Here is a 21,273-nt window from a genome sequence, read left to right on the forward strand (position 1 = left end):
TTGGAGAACATCTCCTCGATAGGATTGAAAAAAGGGCTATACGGCGGCAGAAATTTAATAGTGTGTCCCTCACAGAGCGTTGCTTGATGTGCTCGCTTGTGTGCAGGGGCGTCATCCATTATCAATACGGCCTCTTCGTCCAGCTCTGAGACCGCAATGGAGCGCGACACCTCCTCCAGAAATTCATTAAAGGTGAGGTGTGTCACCCTGTCCAATGTACTCCAGAGCTGGAGGCCGTTTCCCGACATGCACGCCACTACGTTGATGTTGGGGCCTTTGCTGCTTGTAGTCTTCCTAACGGCTGCAGTGCCCTTTTTTGCTCTCCCATATCTACGGCTGCACCAGATATTGAAATTGGTTTCGTCTATCTAATACCGCAATGTTTGTGGTCCTTCAGACTGCAGCCACAATGCATAATTCCTTCGCACTGACTTGACGTCTTCCCTGTTGCGGTCGGCAGGCTGTAACGTCAGCTGTTTCAAGCTGTAGCAGTGCCCATCCAGCAAGCGGTCAATCGACGACAAGCTAATTTGTATATTTGGCACACGCTCGGTGAGCACGCGCTTCAGTTGAGTTAACGTATAGTCCGGATGAGCGTCAACCAGCGAGGTCAATATTTGGACGACGTCCGTGCCAAATCTTTTCGATGACCCTCCTCTTCGCTTAGGCAAGTCTCTGTCGGGGGGGGGGGATATGTTTAATGATAACAAAGAAGAGGAACGAGGGAAAGGTCAGCCAGACAGGGTGTCGGCTTGCTATTCAAAAAAAAAAAAAAAACAGAGAGAGAGTACCCAGGCGGGCACAGTCCGGTTCACAGGGCGACCAGTAGGTCGGTTGCAGCGAGGTAACGGAGGAGCAGTCTGGTGACTACGCACTGTCGGGCGCGCTGCACGGGGCCGAGTAAGGTCCGCAGCGTGAGGTGCAGGCCAAGGTGTCAGAGCTGTTGCTCAAGTGCGGCTCTGGCTGAGGAGTAAAGGCGGCAGTGCAGGAGGAGGTGGGTAGTGTCCGCAACCACACCACATTTTGTGCATAGTGGGGAACCTATGTTGCCCATGAGGAACTGGCGCGATGGGGTCTTAGCGACGTTGAGTCGTAGGCGGTGAAGGAGTGAGCTCTCTCTTCGAGAGAGGCTCAGTGGGATGGTGAGCTCCATCTTGGGATCGATGGAATGAAGGAAAGTGCGGGCTGGGACGGCGCCCTCAGTGAAGAGGCGAGTGTGCTGGGCGCACATGCGGCATATGTGGAGTCGGCATGACGAGTGTGATAGCGGGACCGATAACAATGGTGCAGAGGCGCGGGCCTGCTTCGCAGCGGCGTCGGCGGATGTGTTGCCGGGGAGGCCTGTGTGACCGGGGACCCACTGAAGCCAAACGCTGTGGCCCGCGCGGGCGAGACGGCTGAGGCACTGAACGATGAGCGCGCCAATGTCCTGAACAAGGGGGGTCGAGAATGATGGCAGCACTTCTAGCGCCGCCTTGCTGTCTGTAAAGACGGTCCATGGTGCGGGAACGGATGCCGAGATGAACTTCAGGGCTTCATGAATGACGATCATTTCGGTTTCGGTGGATGAAGTCTCGTACGGGAGTTTGAACCCACGGCTGCAGTGGGCGTGAGGCACGTAGAAGGCTGCTGCCGACCCGCCTGGTATCACCGAGCCATCGGTGTATATGGGTACTCGCTGGTCATGAAGCGAGTAAATTTCCTCCAACGCGAGCTGCCGCGCGACCCCCGTGGGTGTGTCATGCATGCGAGGGAGGCCGGGGATGCGTTTTATCGTTGTGGGTCGGTCGAAGGTCCACATATGGGGTGCGAACGACCCCGCCGGTGCAGGCGGAAGGCGCCCGTTGAGTCTGCGAATGGCGTCGCCGAAGGCAGAGTCCGGGTACTTCTGCGGTATCGTTCGCAGATGATTCAGGGGGTGCCGTGTGATGAAGCGCGCGTAGGTTCGGAGGGTCTCCTTGTCGCGGAGGATGGGGGCCGGGGATTCTCCCGCCTCTGCAAGGACCGAGAAGGTTTCGGACGTCCTTGGGACGCCGAGACAGATACGGAGGCTACGGGCCTGGATATTTAAGAGTTCCCGCTGTCCTGTACGGCCAACACCGTGCAGGACCGGGAGGCTGTAGCGGAGAGCGCCCAGCGTGAGCGAGTTGTGCACATGGCGGAGGTCGGCGTACGACGGGCCCCAGGAGGCGCCGGAGATGCGGCGCAGCACATTTGCGAGGATGTTGGCTTTGGAAGACAGGGCCCTGACATGTTGCGACCACGATAGCCCTGCGTCAATGGTTATGCCTAGGTATGTGCACTGTCGGACAAAGCTGAGCTGCGCTCCCGCAACTCAAAGGGGGTAATTCTGGAAGGAACGGCGAGAGAAGGCCAAGGCCGACGTTTTGCATGGGGACACGGAGAGACCACAGTCGGAGAGGTAGGACTCGACGGTGTTGACAGCACCTTGTAGGCGGCGTTGGATAGTGTCCCGGCGGGTGGATGACGTCCAAATGCAAATGTCGTCCGCGTAGATCGTAATGTTGACGTCAGTACTTATTTGCGAAGGGAGGAAGGCCATGATGACATTAAAGAAGAGGGGACTGAGCACACAGCCCTGCGGAACGCCGCGCTGCACAACAAAGGTAGCGGTGTCGCCGTCGGCAGTACGAATAAACAGGGACCGGTTGCTGAGGAAATCTTGTATCCACGAGAGCGGGCGGTTGCCCACTCCCGCTTCTTGAAGCGTCGCGACGATGGTGCTGTGGAGGACGCTGTCGTAGGCCTTCATCACGCCCAGGGAGACCGCCACAGTGAGCTTCCCTTCAGAGCGTGCTTGCTGTGTGCTGGAGACAATGTCGACGACATTGTCAATTGACGACCTGCCTTGCCGAAAACCTGCCATGGCTTCAGGGAAGAACATCGTGGACTCGAGGTACCAGTTGAGGCGGGAAGATACCATGCGCTCCATAACCTTTCCGACGCAGCTTGTCAGGGCTATTGACCTGAAGGAGTCGATGTTATGAGGGGATTTCCCTGGTTTGAGGATGGGAACCACCATCGCCGTTTTCCACTGCTGCGGGACGCATCCTGAACGCCATGATTCGTTAAAGAGTTTGAGGAGGGCTTCGAGCCCGCTCCGAGGGAGATTGCGGAGTGCCTTGTACGTGACCTGGTCTGCCCCTGGAGAGCTGTGCATGGGTGATTGTGCGATGGCGGACTCGAACTCAAACAGGGAGAAGGGAGCGTCTAAGCATGGCTCCCTTCGACGGCTCCAAGGCTATAGGAATATCACAAGGTGACGTAAGGGCGTTGGCAGGCGCTGACGTCAAGCGCGAACAGAACTCCTCTGCGACCTGGACTTCGGACTGTCCAGAGGATACTGCAAGCGACCGAAACGGGTGTCGCTGGGTGACTGGTGTTGCGAGGCCGTGCAGGACGGTCCATATCCGGGAGAGCGGGGTGCGGGGGGACAAAGATGATGCAAAGTTTCTCCAATGATTCCGCGCTAGTGTGCGTAAACGCCTTTGTATTGCAGTTTGTATGTTTCGGGCTTCACGGATGTGGGTTGGAAGACGGGTGCGGCGGGCACGACGCTCAGCGCGGCGCCGTACGCCACGGAGTCGTTCATATTCCGCGTCGACGGCCGTGAACTTAGAGGGTAAGGTGAGGACTGTCGTTGCGGCGTCCACGGCAGACACGACTTCTCGGGAGAAGTCCCCCATATTGTCCGGAGCATGGTCAGCCACGTGGGACCTGAGTGTAGACCTGTAGCACTGCGAGTCTGTCCTCTTCTCTGTCGGTACGCACTATAGAACGTGCAGTTTTAATGTTGATCCCCAAGGTGGCAGACAGCGAAACGAGATCGCCACCGCGCCTGTGACAATCCAGCAAGCGATCTCTATCTTGTTGCGATAATCTTGCGTACCGCCACAGAGGTTCGCCGGGTTCTTTTCGTGGACGCCCTGGTCCCCGCCGCTCGCATTCCACTTGATTTTCTCTTCTCGCGCCGCGCGAGCTCTCCACAAGTTCCATTTTAGCTGAGCGTCAAAACACCACCGAACAACTTAGCAGACGACAGCCTAGCAGACGACACGGCGTGCGACGCCGTGTCGTCTGCTAAGTTGTTCGATGGTGTTTTGAAGCTCCGCCCAAAGCCGACAAAAGAGCAGCAGACGACACTCCGTGAAAGAGACACGGCAATAGAACTGACGCAGCGTTTTCTTCACAAATGCGCTAAAATGGAGGACTCACTGTTGCAATACCTAGTATATGGTCTCGTGGCCGTATTTTTTTAAATTTCGTGTTAGCGCCGCGAAGCAACTGTGGCTATGAGCGGCGTACAGACGTGGACAGATGGAGAGAGGACAGCAGGAAGAAGTGGGGGACAGGGGCGGTTAGTGTGCGTCCTGGACCGACTTCAGGGGGACTGTGACGACATTCGTCTGGAAAGTCTTCGAAAAAGCAAGGGAAAACCTCAGACAGCACAGCCGGTGACAGGATTCGAACCCATGTCACTTCCTAGTCCCGGCGTAGAAGGCACCACTACGCCACGGGAGCTGGTCGTGGCAGTATTGGCAATGAATAATGCCCCTTCCTGCACAAGCAACACACTGTGATGGACATTGCGTGAAATTTCTGCCACCCTATAGCACCTTTTTCAATCAGATTGAGGAAATCTTCCGAATTTAAGCTTGGAATTCGTGTTTTGCTGAGCACCGCCGCGCTATTTTGCTCGATGCGGTGCAGCACGCCATGCAGTGCAAACACCGCATGGATTGTGCATCGCATAACAGAAATCACTTCAGCTATATTGAGCAAGCTCTCCAAGGCGCTGACATGTAGGAATTAAGAAAAAGTGCAAGGATTCCGCTTTTGTTCTCTTCGTTCATAGAACACCGCTTCAAGAAAACTTAGCGGTATTGTCATACTTCCTGTAGATTCAGCTGCTGGTATCCCATGTTATAAAGTTGACAATGACTTGGCTGCGCCTACAAAATGAACGTTTCATGAACTTGAGTATGTACATCAATGACATAACTAAACCTATATGATCTATGATCGTTGCTCTATGGAAACATAAGCGTACTGGAATTTAGTGTGATGGATAAAGAGACGTTGAAATGGGAAGTCATCCATATAACTCATCGCGAGATATTGTTTGAGCCCCAGCTGTGATCCCGCAAATTCAACTTAAGACCCGTATATGCAAAATTTAAATTAAATGTCATACCTAGAAGCAGTAGTCATGAATCATCACCTGGCACCGTTTGAACCAGCTGCAGTAGCCGAAAGTTTATGTTTGACTCGTATATGCAAAATAGTCATGAAATGTCACAATGACAAGCAGTAGCCCCGAATACTTTGTAGAAAATTGCACTAGCAATAGCAGATGGAATGCCATAATGTCATAAAATACCATATGATACTGTTTGAAGCAACCTTAGTCGGGTAACATCGATTCATAGCACATATCATGAAAATAGTCATAGAATATCGTAACGGCCCTCGGTAGTTATGAGGCATTATATGGCACCCTTTCTAGCAGCATTAATAATGATCATATTAATAATAATAACTGGGGGTTTACATCGCGTAACAGCTGAGATCATGAGCGACGCCACAGCGGTCGGTCTGTGGATTAGTCGCTAAAATCGGTTCATGGCACGTAATATAAAAACAGTCGTGGAATGTCATAATGACCGCGGTAGTCGTAATGCATTGTAGGACATTGTTTCAAGCAGCAGTAGCCCCATAAAATCGGTTCATGTCACATATCATGAGAATACTCATGAAAGGTCATAATGACCATCGGTGGATATAAAACATTGCATGACAATGTTTGAAGTAGCAGTAGTTTCATAAAATAGACTCATGGCACGTATCATAAAAATAGTCATGGAATGTCAGAATGACCGGCGGTAGTCATAAAAGACTGTGTGACACTGTTTGAGCAGCGGTACTTCCTTGAAGCTGATTCATGGCACATATCATGAAAATAGTCATGGAATGTCATAATGACCGTTGGTGGTCACAAAACACTGCATGACACTGTTTGAAGCAGCGGTAGTCCCATAAAATCGATTCATGGCACATATCATGAAAATAGTAATGGCACGTCATAATGACTATCGGTAGTTATAAAACGTAGTATGATGCTGTTTGAAGCAGCAGTAGTCCCATAAAATCGATTCATGGCACATATCATGAAAATAGTGATGGCATGTCATAATGACCATCGGTAGTTGTAAAACGTTGTATGATACTGTTTGAAGCAGCAGTAATCCCGTAAAATCGATTCATGGCACATGTCATAAAAATAGTCACGGAATGTCATGATGACCGTAGGTGGTCGTAAAACACCGCATGACACTGTTTGAAGCAGCGGTAGTCCCAGAAAATTAATTCATGTCACAAATCATGAAAATAGTCACGGAATGTCATAATGACCATCGGTAGTCATAAAACACTACACTACACTGTTTGAAACACCCGAAGTCCCATGAAAATGATTCATAGAACATATCATGAAAATAGTCATGGAATCTCATAATGACCGTCGGCAGGTCATAAAACACTGTATGACACTGTTTGAAGCAGCGGTAGTCCCATAAAATTGATTCATGGCACATACCATGAAAATAGTCATGAAATGTAATAGTTGTTGGTACTCATAAAACACTGTATGACACTGTTTGGAGCAGCAGTAGTCCCGTAAGATCGATTCATGGCACACGTCATGAAAATAGTCATGGAATCTCATAATGACCGTCGGTGGTCTAAAGCACTGGATGACACTGTTTGAAGCAGCGGTAGACCCATAAAATCGATTCATGGCGCATATTATGAAAATAGTCATGAAATGTCATATTGACCGTCGGTAGTCACAAACCACTGCCTGTCTGAAGCAGCGGTAGTCCCATAAAATGGATTCATGGCACAAAACATGAAAATATAGTCATGGAATGTCATAATGATCGTCGGTATAACGCTCTATGACACTGTTTGAATCAGCAGTAGTCCCAAATTGGTTCAATGCACAAATGAAAATAGTCATGGAATGTGTTAATGACCATCGGTAGTCATGAGACACTGCATGACACTGTTTGCTGCAGCGGTAGTCCCATAAAATTGATTCGTGGCGCATATCATGAAAATAGTCATAGAATGTCATAATGACTGTCTGTGGTCATAAAACACGGTATGACACTGTTTGAAGCAGCAATATTCCCATAAAATTGATTCATGGCGCATATCATGCAAATCATCATGAGGTGTCATAATGACATAAAGCAGTCATAAAACACCGCATGACACGCAAAATCCAGGGGTTGCTGAACCAGTCATGATACATTGGCGAAATCATGAAAGTCTCAGTCATGGCATGACTGAATACATTTACACGTGTTGCTTGGATTAAATTGGGTAGCGCTTAGATTAAATTGAGTGACCAATGGATTAAAATGAGCGGGAAAACCTGTAGACAGGCTGAGATTGCAGAGAACCAAAATTCCATATTCGGAGCAGCGTCAGCTCCTTTACGTCTTCTTTCGGATACTTCAAGCAAACGTCCTTAAGAACCATTTGCTGCTCGGCGACTTTTTATTGCTAAAACTGGCCAGGGTTAGATTGCAGAGAAGAAATTTTCCAAATCTGCAGCACCGACTGTAGTCAAATCACCTCTTTCGGATTCGCCATACTGCCTGTTCTAGAGCTCTGCACGGGCCGACTTTTCCGCTCCCGAACCAGCCGGAGCGCATCGAAAAATAACCCGACTCGTCCCGGGCCTTCCGGTTTTGATGCGGCCCAGCGCGGCCCGGTGGCCCAGTGAGTAGAGCCCGGCCCGGCCCAGTGATTCGGCGAATACAGCATGACTTAGCATTTCCAGCCGTGACTTACGCGTTTTTAGCGCTTATGAAACAAATTTATAAATAAAATTACCAGAAAAGAAGACAACGCCAAAGAGGTTTAACACCGCAACAGAACGCCGCTGCTTTTCGCCGAACAGCTCCTCGCGCCACTGAGGATCTCTTTGGTGGATGTATGTGTACTTGGTCCTCACCGGGATGCCCCCTATATTCAGGTCTCCGAGATATTTCATGCGGATGCCAAGCGTCTTCCACTGATCATTCTACAGAGGACACTAACGGACCACCTAAATCGCTACGCGCAGTACTTGATCGTTGCAACGGACAGGTCGGTTTCTGCGGAGCGCGCTGCAGCTGGATTGTTCTTCCCACAAGCGAGTTCTTAGTTATGGCCCTTGCCCTTAGGAGGGTTCCTCCTGCCTTCGAACAAGTTATCTTGCTGTCGGACTCCCTATCCGTCATTTCAGCCTTGGCGTCGCCTTCAGGTTTCCTGCCGTCCTCAGAGTCATTGGTATCCATTTTGGTATGTCTTGCCCCACCTCATCTTCGCAACGTCATAAACACGTGGATTCCTGGCCACTGCGGACTCACCCTTAACGAAACCGCTGACACCCTCGCTAAAATGTCCCTCTCCGGAGAGATTCTTCCTCTCCTCCCAGTACTTGTTCGCACTTCTGTTGCCAGGTACAGACGGCTCACAAGTCTGTCTCGAGCTGCCTCCCCCCGCGTCTTTTCGTGGAACCCTAACCTCTGCAGCTCCAGGCAGACAGAAGTCTTGGTGACGAGAGCTCGATGCCTGGCGCCGCCGCTAAATTTTTACCTCCACCGTGCTGGACGGTCTTTGTCCTCTGCTTGTTCCCACTGTGGCCAGGATGAAACAACTGAACACTTTTTGCTAACCTGTTCTCAGTTTGGCCAATTACGCCGCAGGTATATCTGGACCCCCTTGCGCTTGTTAGGAGCCCCACACTCATTGGCGTCAGTGCTGTCTCTCGGAGCATCACACACTGCGCTCTGGCATATGGCTGTGGTAGCGGGTCTTGTATCCTACATCGTGCTCTCCAACCGCTTCTAGGCACTTCCTTCCTACTCTCATACACTTTCACGTACACACACCACTCATACAGTCATCCTTTTGGCCGTGTATAGTCGTCATACGCATATTCCTACATACGTGCATATCCAGTTCATGTATTAGTCATCACACGTCATATATGTCATAAGTTACTTGGATCTGACCTGGCCTTAGTCCCTACCATTACTGCACAGACATATACATAGACAAACATCTTTCGCCCATTTTGTCCTGTCCCTTAGTGGCTCACGGCCACCATCTCATTGGTAGAAGAAGAAGAAGAAGAAGAAGAAGGAGACCAAATAGACCTCTCCCTTTTTGTAAACAAATGACGTCATAGTGTTCGACAGCGCCACCACTTTGGTAGAGTTGAACTATGCTCGAAGCTATGGGCGAACAAGGTCGCGCCCGGAAGCCACGGTCTTGAGGTGATCACGATTGTCCCTGACAGAGACGCGACCTTCGGTGCTACTTTTCTTTCAGTAGGAGGCAGCGAACAAGTGCTCATCCATGTAACCCAGCCCTCCCCTTCCGATTTTGTTTTGGTTTCAGTCTGTCTACCAATGTCCTTATGACGTTTCTCGGGTAGAGGTTTATTAAATCCAGAACGCACGCGGGCAAGCGCGTTATCGTTCCAATAAAAGCTTTTGTGGAGCTGGAGGATGTTGTCGACAAGCTCCTCCGAATCCCTACTCCTCTCATCAAGGTTTGCGAACGTGATTGTGAAAGATGTGAGGAGTCAGGAGCAATGTGCAGTGGCTTTGAGAATGTTCTTTATGGCCGAATCATAGGTATAATGCAGTACGTGTCCCTTGCTTGAAGAAAGAATGAAGAAAGAAGGAAGTCACTGAAAAAGTTAGCCAGCTGCAGGACTCGAACCCACATCTTCTGGATTGCCGGTCCAGGGGTCTACGAACTGAGCTAGGCTAACACGCCTCACCAATGACTTCAAAGGTTACGTCATCAAGGGACAAACCACACCCACTCACTCATTCCACTTTCACTCTTACATGTTTTCTCACTCACACACACATTCATACGACGGGGCGACGCGAGCGGCATCTGGTGAACACGACGTGATAGCTTAGCTAAATTGGTAGAGCCCTGGACCGGCAATCCAGAAGATGTGGGTTCGAGTCCTGCAGCTGGCTAACCTTTTCAGTGACTACCTTCTTTCTTCATTCATTGTCCTTAGGCACTTGAGGCTTTCTGTGTTTGTCCTTTCATCGTGTTCCAGCCTCAGAACATCAATTTCCGTTGTGTACTTTGCTTGTTTTTACAAATATATGCACGACGCAGGCACGTGATGATATGAACTAATAGTCCTGCATTGTTGTTGCTTTATATCATCAGGGTAATGCCTCAGTCAATTAGCTTATACCAGCTCGCTTGCTTTATGTCACCTTGTTCTATACGGTGTAGCACCTTGAATCAGCTTTTGGAACACTATTGGTTCACAAAAATAGAAACTTCACTTCAGCCGTGAAAGTAAAGGGCACTGTAGTGAACGACAGCATGTACATTTGAGTGACCTTCACCACAGTTTGCAATGGCATAGTGGTGACGTTCATGTTGGAAGGTGACACTTCTCCGAGTGGAGTGAAATGTGGCGAATAGGCTATAGGGAGGGAAGGACAACGGTGTGATAACTTTCGTTATAACGGAAAAAGAAAGCGTTCGAATCTGAAACTCTCTGAGTTTTTTAAGCGTACTCGAGCTTCTCATAGTGTAAAGTGACACAAAAGGAACGTATGCTAGTGAATGATGATGACAGTAAAAAATATGGTTACGTATGCCCACTTAGGGTGGGACTGGATACTCCTAGAGGATTATTCAACATCAGCGACACCGGTGGGTATGTAGCCTTATGCCCCTTGGGCTTTTGACACTAAATAAAAATCAGTATTCCGTATTTCATTAGGGGTTCGGGAGCCAGGCAAAGATACGTGTTGCTTAGATGTGCATGGAACCCAGTGCTGATGAAGTCAGTTGGAAAACATCACCCACCAGTCTCCATTCGGATACACGGGGGTGCCGGACATTCACTCCACAAGTAAAATTTTCAGTTTTCTACCCTGCACACTGTCAGAAAAATATGAAAATCAAAGCTGGTCCGACTGAAACCTCCTAATAGCTTCAGTGCATTCATGATAATTTTCTCAAGGTCATCGTTGAATGCTTTGGTATGCCAGTCGTTGCCGTCAGTGCTCACCATATATACTCACCGTATATACTCACCACTTCCAAAAGCAAACAAGTGGGCGCAGCTTAGTGCTGTACTTCTCCTGAGGCTCCACAAATACGGATAATCTATGCGAAAAGTATGTAAGCAAAAAAGAAAAGAAGAAATGGAGTATTTCGCAAATTACATACCCCTTTGGACTTGGCGATTTTTACAGATAATTCGTATATCAACTGGTAGTAATATTTTATTTGCAGAAACACAATTTTTTGCATTTGCACAAATGCTGCACCTCCACGTCACAGCCTTTAGTACAGCCTTTCACGTCTATCCGCAACAGCATGCGGTTTGCTGGTTTAATGCGACGTTGTTGTGGGTCTGCCTGCCGCCACTAACACAAATTTTTAGTTTTGCGGAGCTATGAGTTCTTTAACGTGCTCTCGACCCCCCAAGCCAACCCCACGTTTAACATCCCACATGTGCAATTCGTATAGTGCCGCCATATTGTACACCGTGAACTTCCACCGATACCCTGCATAAAATGTCGATCTAGACAGGGTGACCATTTAGTGAAAGAGAGATGTCTGTAGCGAAGATGACAGTGCGTACATCATCACTCATATAAAGAATTTCCCGCTGTCTCGACATGTTATCATCTACCCAGGCATGTTCGCAAAAAATATTGATGTACCAGGTTCTTTAGTCTCCGCCCTCTGTTTAACTAGCGTTTCAGAAAACAATGCTTTGTGAAATTGCATTGAGCTAGAAAATTGAAATTACTTGATTATTTGTGAACGGTTAAATACCGCAGGCGATACTCATCCGATGAACAATTTCTGTTGGGCTTGGCGTGGAACAATATGGCAGCCCCCGGACGAGATAGCCATCAGGCGCGTGATAGTTATTTCTATTGTTGTGGGGCTGCAGGAGGGATGCATCTGCCGTTTGGAGGCGGTTTCCGTGGATCGTCTAGAGATTGTCGTGGAGTCGAATGTCTCGTTCATTTCGCGCGGACGACTATCAGCGTCCACAAGCTGGAAAAAATCTGCATACCTCCCCCGATGTCAGCAGCGTCCATCATCAACTTATCGATCTGCCAGCGCTTTAGCTTGTCGATTGGTGCCCACGGATGCATTGGCGTGTTGATCGTGCGTGATGGGCCACCTTCGCGGGGAACTGTGCTGACATTTGCTTCATAGCGCTTGAGGAAACCCCAAGGAAGACTCCCAGATAGCACAGCCGATGCCCTGCGCTTTCTCAACAGTTATTCCTCTTCGACAAGCTAATTTTAGCTGTTTTCATGGGCATCACTAACGATTACCAGAGTGTTCAATGACGTTGCTGTAACGCAGTTATCATCATCAGCGTAGGGATAGCGCTTTATCAGCTTACTAACTCATATTGCTGTCATTTCTTGTTCAACCCCCACACTTAACTTTATGTAGATACATTGAAACACATGCTCTGTCACACTGCCCCGACAATGTGTCTTCTAGCGTAGAGCCAGGGGCGGTCCCAGCGAAGTACTTTGGGGGGGGGGGGGCGACGTCTGCGAGCCTTCAGCCAGTCGCTATCCATTTGGGTGCGAGGGGGGGAGGGGTCCTGGACACGGGCTCACCCTTTTCTCGCACGAAATCCTATCACTGGCCAGTGATAGGACTTCGTGCGAGAAAAGGTTGGGGAAGATACGAAAACTGAACCAGGCTATGCTTTGGGGGGGGGGGGGGGCTACCGCCCCCCCCCCCCCTTGGGACCGCCACTGCGTAGAGCTCGACATCTAAGGTGATTTTAAACACGAGCTGCGCAATTACGCTCTAAACGGTGGTGGTGACGCGTTATTTCCGAGCGATCTGCCTGTACGCTCCAAACGCTCCACCGCATAGCACTCACAAGGCCAACCAGCACGTAAACTGTCTCGTGACTTGGTGAAGCACCGCTTCGCGTGCGTGTGCGCCTCCTGGTTCGGACAATGAGAAGCCAAAATGCTGTCATTCTTTTCCCTTGATAATGTATCCGGTCAACTGCTGTCTTCACACTGTGCTGAGAGTTGTAGAAGAGTCTCGTCAAATCTAACCCAGCCAGCAAGAGGCCTGACACAGTAGTTCTCTAGCACCTGCAGTTCAGTTCCTTTGTTCACTTTTGTTTTTGTTTGTTCACTGAAGTATATCACTGCATCACTGCACGACACGCTATCTTAGTGAAACGTCTGCACGTGGAGGAGTATATGTTACTGGTGTGCAATCAAACGTTGACCAGAGATACACAGAACGGATGAAGGAAATGATCATTACGACAACTCGATACTTCTCTAACGTGTGTCGTATCGTATCTTATTTTCGAAATGGGAACAAATGCTTCGACTTAACTCACTCATTCAGAGTTCGTGTCACTACGGTTGTGGGCTTTCTTTCAAATGATGAACTGTATTTCGAAAACTCACTGGGATGGCTCATAGTTCTTGTGTAATTCCTGCATTTCAGGTCGCGTTATTTTTCCGTTAAAATCACTAGGTGTCCAAATACATTTCATGCGCCATCGGCACATTCACTGGGTGCTAACGCACATGCGTTGAGTATCCAATGAAGCCTTGAACCATTCGAGGAACCCTTGCATATTGCCACATGTATGTTGCCAACTGAAGTGAGTCGACGTTGAAATTGTGCGGTGTAGGTGTAGTGCCTAGATTTATGAGACTTTGTCTTCAGCTGACGGTGGTGCAGGGTCTTCTTCAATGACGTCCACATCGTCACTCTGTGTGACAATCTCTTTTGGTGGTGCCCCGTTTGCGGTTGTATCCTGCCTTGTTGTCGTAGTCTTGTCTGAAAAAAGATTTTCCCTTTTACATCAGAAGCACTTGCAAGACACGCGTAATATTAGATAATGTACTTTTGTACAGTTCATAGAACACGTTCGGTGTAGCGAAATTCTATGGCTCAAAACTCTGCACACACTACGCTTCTGTCTCTGCTTCGAGCGGGTCCGGTCCCCCTTTGCGAGAGCACATGAAATAAATAAGTCAAAGCCGAGCAGTTATTTGTCAAATATATTAATGCTCCTTAACCTGAATCAAGCGCTACCGAAAGGTGTTTCAAGAGCTCCTGTTAAACTTTGGGTGAGGAGCATTTCTCAAATCATCGGTATATTTGTGGGAGCTGATTGTAACCGGTTACCTTACACGTGTAACGAACTAATGATGGGCGTGGCACTCGTCAAGAACGGCAAGTGATACAGATACACGTATCACGCGCCCTTCTTGACTTGTATGCCGCGTGCAGTGTGTCACGTGTCTGCCTCAACGAGTGCCGACCCCTGTCTAGTTCTGTTTACGTGCCCCCACAGAGCGTGAGAATGTTAGGACAGACGAGAAACGGCCACAATACCCTCAAAGTACAACAACCAGAGCTGCATGGGTTGAAACCAGAACGAGCTCATCCAGTCATAGGTACGTTACTCAAAGAAACTCACAGTGCGTAGTTCTGGTTTCACCTCACCTTCGCCTTTGTATACCAAAGGTTGGCGACTTATATCTCAAAGAACGTGCTTATTTCGGAATCTTTGAGAAAGAGGGTGGATGTAAATAATGGTCGCCTCCAATTCTGCTGTCTCGCGTTTTCAAAACACCTAATTAAAAAATTAATGAATGAATTTGAGGTAATTAGTCGTCCAGTAGTTACGTCCACAGGACGTCCGCCGTGTAACCGTAACGTAAATCAGTGCTGCTGTCACAGCTTTTTAAAGAAGATCAGTAACAGATAAAAAATTATCGCCTTTTTGCACCCATGTGCGAAGAAGTGGCAGCGATAGTTGTATCGTCCACGCACAACAGATCCACGTAAATGCCACCTAGATAACAAGGCAGCACTCTTTCGATAAGGTCACGCGCCTGTACCCCGATCGTCAGCTCTCACATACCGTTGCCATCTCATGTACTTGTTCGTTCTCCCGCCTTCGTCTGTTGACCTCGGCTTCGCATTCCCTAACTTTCGAATCTTCTCGGCTTCGTCTCATCGCAACCGCTATGTGTTCCCTCACTGTTGGGTCATGTCAAACGGCCAATGCCCGTTGGGCTGCTTGTCCCGCGATGTACTACGCCGTGTGCGAGCTTGCTGTGGATGCTGCTATGACGTCAATGAAAGAGCGAACAGCTCGAAGCAGCTCGCAAAGCTCACGCAGGCCTCCGTGAGTTGGGCAGTGCGCAGGCCTTCTACTATCTGGGAGGTGTTGATATAGACCACCCACCGCGGCGTCACATCAAGATATCATGAGATTGGGAATGAGTGGATCGTTGGCAAGACAAGCACACGTGGTTGTTGCCGTCGTGTAGCTTCGTGGTTTTCGCGTTTTGGTGAAGTGAGCTCAGGGTAGTATCTGTCTCGCATATTAAGGCTGCGTTCCAATACTCTGCGCAGGAGAAGCTGTCTGAGTGGACAGCTAGGTAGACGCCTAAGGTAGACGCCTTATCGGCGGATATTTGGGACAAACTTGCGGACTTGGCGCCGCTATCGCCATCTGTCATGGCCCGTAGGAACTTTAATTCCGCGTTTGGTTTAAACGCCGCGTAATTCATTTATAAACGCTCAAATAATTAAATAATTTAACTCAATTGTCGATGCATTCTACCTGCGTATCGTTATATTGCAGAACACAGTGATCAGCGAAAATGCCGTCACGCCTCATTGCTGTTACGGCGTAGTATTCCAATAAATGCGCGATTCTTGTATTTTCTTGTATTTTCAATAAATAAATTAGATAAAATATCTCTTTTTTGGACTTATTGTTGAACGCCGTAAACGCACCAGACCTAAGAGCATCGATGTTGTCGACACGCGTATTAATTTTCACGGCTGCTGTCAGCGACGACCACTGAGACGCATAGCTAGTGTGCATCGATGCAGACTAGGCGAAAGACGCCTGGATAGCAGTCTAGGCGGGAATTGGAACAAACCTTAACATGGAGGCACTTCCGGTTAGATCGGTAGGCAGTCGACTAACCGGGGTATTGGAACGCAGCCTAAGTTTTCCTTCGTATCTCCTTCGCGCAATGGCATCCACTTAATGGGGATAGTTGGGCGAGTTGGTACATAGCGCCTGCGTTTGTCTGATCCTTCTTGCCGTCGTTGTTGCGCTGTATCGTTTTGAGTATGGTATCCATCCTCGGAAACAACCATCAAAACAACTCATGTGATCGGCGGGACTGCCAACGCACGTGGCTTTATTTTGCCAACGACGAGTCGCGACATCTGGCGTTGTGACGTAGACTGTTTGCAAACAGCGGGTGGTCTATTGATAGTGGTATACTGATTGCGCTGGCACACCTCGCACGACTGCCGCCTTCTTTTTCTTTTTCATCTGCTCTCAGACTTGCTGCTGCGCCAGCCACTGGCGCGCCGAGTAAAATGCCGGAAACCACGCCGTGACATTGACAAAACCTCCCTCATACAGCTACTGCTGTAAAAAAAACACCCTCTATATTATATAGCATATACAGGGCGTCCCTTTATTATTTACAGATTGTTTTATAAAAAGCTATGATAGCAACATAGATGTCATTTTTGCAGTTGAGTTATACGGCCAGACGGGCAGCCTATCGGTGGTAGTGGGTGGTGGTGGTTGTGCTAATGAAACAGCTCGCCGTTGTCGGCCACACGGAGATATACAATGTCACCACTAACGCTCTGGAGGAATGGAGGAGCGTCCCAGGTCGTCTTCTAAAGGAACTCTACCGAGACAACCTCTCGAAGAAAGTAACTACGAAATGGCTAATTACCTAAAATGCATTACTTAACTCTTTGACTAGGGGATTTCGAGCAAAAGCGAGATAGCAGAATGGGAGACAATCCTCTTTGAAAGCCATTCCATGTTTCAAAAATCCTGAAACGCGCACGTGCGTTGAACTATCCATCGCCGAATTTTGATATGCAAATGAGCCGAAACAGCGGCGACCGGGAGCGCACGGAGCACAGCACTCATTGCACGTCCGAGCACCGCGTGCTTTGGAGCGATAAAGATGATGGGGGAAGGTGCTGATCGGCTGCCCAGATCAACCGCTTGGCGGCCCAGTCGCGCCCAGTCGTCCCGGGCGCCTCCGTCAGCGAAGGTGATGCGCTCCCTGGGCGCGCTGTTTTCGTCTCTGTTTGGTCTCATTTGCATAGCGAAATTCAGCGATGGATATTTCACGTGCACGCGCTCGTATCAAGATTTTACACGACAGAATGGGCTTTCAACGAGGATCGTCTTCCATTCTGCTATCTCGCTTTTGCCCGAAATCCCTAATTAAAGAGGTAATGAATTTTAGGTAGCTAGTCTTTTCGAGAGGATTGCCAGGTCGTATAACTCTACTGCAAGAACGACATCTATGCTGCTCTCGTAGCTTTTTTAATAAAAATTCTGTAAAGGATTAAAAAGCGCCGTGTATATACAGGGTGTTTCACCTAACGTGAAAAAATCGTTAAAAAAATGTACTTGTTTGAACACTATGGGGTCAACGCTATTTATCTCGGGGGAGATTTTTCCATGGCTTCCGAGCACTTTTATCAAATTTATTTCGCGAGAAATTGGATTTTCCCATTGATGTTCGAAATTTGCCAAAGTCAACCTCACGTTTTTTTTACCTCACGTTACTACACTGGGTAATAGCAGGAAAAAATACTGCGAAAGCCGTCGTTTCGAGTCGCGCAAATTGCAGGCCGCGCTCAGATCTTCGAGAGAAGCGATACGAGGAGGCAATGTAGCTGCCTTTTCACTTCCCTTTGCAAAGCTTCTGCTGATAACGGCAGCATGGTTGGAAAACGCAAAGTAGAGAGCGAGAAGGAAACAGGAAGGACCGATTTTCTTCTTCCGCCGCATCTTGCACTAGTCTGACGGAGAACTGAGCTCGGCCAACAATTTGCGCGCCTCGAAACGACGTTTTCTCAATTTTTTTCCAGCTACATTTCGGTTTGTACATTTGCAAGGTCGCCCCCATTTGCAAATGGGCAGAAACCAGAACTACGCACTTCTCCAGCGCAGAAACGACTCCAGCTTCAGTTTATCTGCGCCGGAGAGCCGTGGTGGCGGTGGTAGTGGTGCTGAAAGAGCTCGCTGTTGTCGGCCTCACAGAGGTAGGCAACTGTCGGGCAGTAGAGCCATCTATTTGGCCAACAGATCAGCGGCTTTTGCGTCCGGCTTCATCGCTCCGAAGCACGTGACCCTTTCACGTGGAATGTTTGCCGCTCTTTCGGCACTCAAGTAGTGCGTAGTTCTGTTTTCGGGCCCATTCGTATAGCGAAATTTGGCAATTTTTCTCTCAAAGTACGTTCGCTTGTCAGGGTATTTAACGAGGACAGTGGATTTAGATAATGACTGCCTCCAATTCTAGAATCTCGCATCTCCCAGACAGTATCAAATTAATAAGTTAATTAATGAATTTTAGCTAATTAGTCGTCCAGTAGTTACATACGCAGGATGTCCGCCTGGCCGCATAACCCGCCTGCCAAAATAGCATCAGCGCTGCTCTCACAGCCTTGTTATATAAAAAAAATATGTAAAACGTAAAAAACCTGTATATTACGTACCTGTAGTTATACGTATATTAAAGCTATATAAGAGATAGCTAATTAGTCTCATTAGTCAGACACAAATAATCTATCAGGAACAATGAAAAAATACTGGCGACTAGATACACTACACTACAGCTAACAAAATTCAGTTGGTTTCATCCTCGTAGAGAGCCTTACTAAAAATATTGGTGCATGTCAATGGGAACGGTCAGCGAAAAAGAAACGTCAAGGACAATTCTTCCTTCCCCCATGACAGTTAGCGCACAGGATGCAACGCGTGCGCAAGCAGCACTAGGATTTCCTGAAATCGTCTATTTTCAGGGCCGTTTCGTAGCAGCACTTATCATTATTTGACCAATAATTACTTATTATTTTATTACTTCCACGGTATCGTCTTCTACATCCCTGTGAACTCCTCCGCCCACCCCTTTTACTCAACCTCAACGCAACTTGTTCGTGAAATTGTAACATTAACCGCGTAGTTGCATCGAAAACACTATAGGGTGGCCAACTCATACCTGTTGCAACTTGGTTTGTAGTACTTCTCCTTTTGACCCAGGGCTTATTCAAACAACAGTAGTAGATTGTGGCGTAAGACAAAGACGTGAGGGCTGCTACTCCAGCCATGATTCGGAATGCAGTTGCCGCTCCCAGGAAGTACATTGCCGTGCCTCCTAAAACGCTGCCGGCGCCTCGACCTGCGAAGAAATGACGATTTATGTGTCTGACAGGTTTGGTCCCAATGTCGCGGAAGGTTTGGAACTTGCTCCGAACGACTCTAAAAATGTGGAGGCACGAGTCGTGTCTGAGAACCTGTGTTATGAAGTCGAATGCGTTTGGGAAAACGGGACTTTATTTGAAATATTTTCTGGGCCGGCTGTTGTTTTCCATCAGTGAACAAGCTCGCCGGACAACTCTCACAACTCCTGCACTTTCAACATTTGTTTTCGCACGAAAAATAGAAGTCTTGGCGACCTGACTTTATGCTGCCGGATCAGGGAACCATTGGTAGGCCCTTGACGCTTCAATGACACTTAGCTTTCGCTTATGAATCAAATTCCCACCATTTTTCTGACAAATGAAAATGGGTATGATCTGTAAGGACGAGTCCGCTCAAAAACAGGGCGATATTACGCGTCCATTTCAGTAACCCTTACAAGAACTATCAACCGCAACACATATTGGTTGTGCCAACCATGCGGTGTAACATACCTGTGTAATCAGAGCCGCATGGAAGGGGGACGTTTTCCCGCCTTAGACCATGACATGTGGAGAAATGATTTCAGCGTGTTACCATGCCGTTTGGAACATACGAGGGTAGTTCCATAAGTTTCCGGCCCGACCAACTTTTAATAGTCATGGAGACGAAACAAGTGTATCACTTTTCGACATAGTCACCCTTAAAGGGACTATCGCATCCGTCCCGGTCGATTCCGAAACTGTAGTGCTTTTTTACTCCGCGTTCATCACTGATAATAACGCCGAAAACCCGACGCGAATTGGCAGCGTTGTTCCTGTGTAGTTTGATATAAAACTTGGCAAGAGCAGACGACGCATTCCTGGATTCCCTCTCTGGAAACGTCACACGGACGAGGCCAATCACTGCGCGCCCTTTGACATGGAGAATACCAATCACGGAGCGGCCGGAGGGACCTTGGTAGCCTTGGCAACCGACCGACAGGCGGGCGGGCGAGGCGGAATGCTAGGGGACGGCGTCTTCTCTGTTACCGGCTCGCGGAATGTTGTTTCTGGTTAACGTTGAACGTGTTCGTACAGCCAGGAGCGTAACGCCGTGTTTCACGTAACATGGTTACGTCTGCACTCATACTGGTAAGCGAAAGTCAGCGTATTTACCGAGGACTTTTCACTCAGTCAGTATATTGCGATGCGAACGACAAGCAGACGATCTCGGAGACAATCGCCTGCGCTGCGCTCCAATTGGTGCGCCTGGCTTACGTCATCATCGTCGTGGCTGCAGATGGAATGCGGATCTTTGAAACTCGTTTACTTAATATGTAAGCTGTTTTCGGAAGAGAAATTTGGCAAAGTTGACTCTGAAGTGGTGAAAAACATTACCCTTTCGGTATCGTACATACGTTCCCGGATGCGATAGTCCCTTTAACTTCGATGCACTTTTGACACCTTTCATACAGCATTCTTATACCCTTGAAAAAATACTCCGAAGTTTTGTCCGCAAAATGCTGGAAAACTGCCTCTTGCACCTGACTATCGTTTTGAAATCTCCGTCCTCTAAGATCCCTCTTCAAGTGTCAGAACAGGAAGTAGTCACTCGGTGCCAAGTCTGGAGTGTAGGGTGGGTGGTGGATTTCTTCGAAGCCGCACTCCTTCAGTGCAGCCTTGGCAACAGAAGCCGTGTGGACAGGGGCATTGTCCTGGAGCAACCGGACACCTCGACTCAACCTGCCGCGCCTCTTTTCCTTGATGGCGTCTCGCAGTCGGTGCAGGAGTGAAGCATAATAAGTCGCTTTGACTGTGGTGTTCCTCTCTTTGAAGTCGATGAGGAGGATCCCGTGACAATCCCAAAACATTGTTGCCGTGATCTTCTTTGTGGATTGTGTGACCTTGGCTTTTCTTGGGGGTGCTTCTCCTGGTTTGCGCCATTCCATC

General features: G+C 48.7%; 2 protein-coding genes across 3 annotated transcripts in view; both read right to left on the reverse strand.

The window, feature by feature from the left end:
* Positions 1-934: 934 nt before the first annotated feature.
* LOC135395773 (uncharacterized) lies at positions 935-3,181 on the reverse strand. The gene is made up of 2 exons (XM_064626865.1): positions 2,392-3,181; positions 935-2,271 (listed from the first exon to the last, which is right to left on the reverse strand). The coding sequence occupies exons 1-2, from the start codon at positions 3,179-3,181 to the stop codon at positions 935-937; spliced, it is 2,127 nt and encodes a 708-aa protein (XP_064482935.1).
* Positions 3,182-11,336: 8,155 nt separating this feature from the next.
* LOC135394402 (major facilitator superfamily domain-containing protein 6-like) overlaps positions 11,337-21,273 on the reverse strand; it is a 171,557-nt gene continuing 161,620 nt past the window's right edge. Inside the window, exons 3-5 of one of the 2 annotated variants that reach the window (XR_010422883.1) lie at positions 19,164-19,343; positions 12,803-13,926; positions 11,337-12,744 (exon numbers count right to left, since the gene is read on the reverse strand). Coding sequence is in view for 1 of the 2 variants with exons in the window: in XM_064625130.1 (XP_064481200.1) it covers positions 13,793-13,926; positions 19,164-19,343 (314 nt within the window). In the remaining variant the exon portion in view is untranslated. Of the gene's footprint in view, positions 13,927-19,163; positions 19,344-21,273 lie in introns of both variants that reach the window. The other variant, XM_064625130.1, reaches the window with a different exon arrangement.

Source organism: Ornithodoros turicata, chromosome 5, assembly GCF_037126465.1.
Source record: "Ornithodoros turicata isolate Travis chromosome 5, ASM3712646v1, whole genome shotgun sequence".
Classification (NCBI taxonomy): Eukaryota; Metazoa; Arthropoda; class Arachnida; order Ixodida; family Argasidae; genus Ornithodoros; species Ornithodoros turicata.

Excerpts from the sequence above, each read along its gene's own strand:
- LOC135395773 (XM_064626865.1), bottom strand. The coding sequence starts at position 3,181 with ATGCACAGCTCTCCAGGGGCAGACCAGGTCACGTACAAGGCACTCCGC. Across the intron at positions 2,272-2,391 it reads TGGTCTCTCCGTGTCCCCAT|GGCTATCGTGGTCGCAACAT; the intron begins GCAAAACGTCGG and ends CCATTGACGCAG.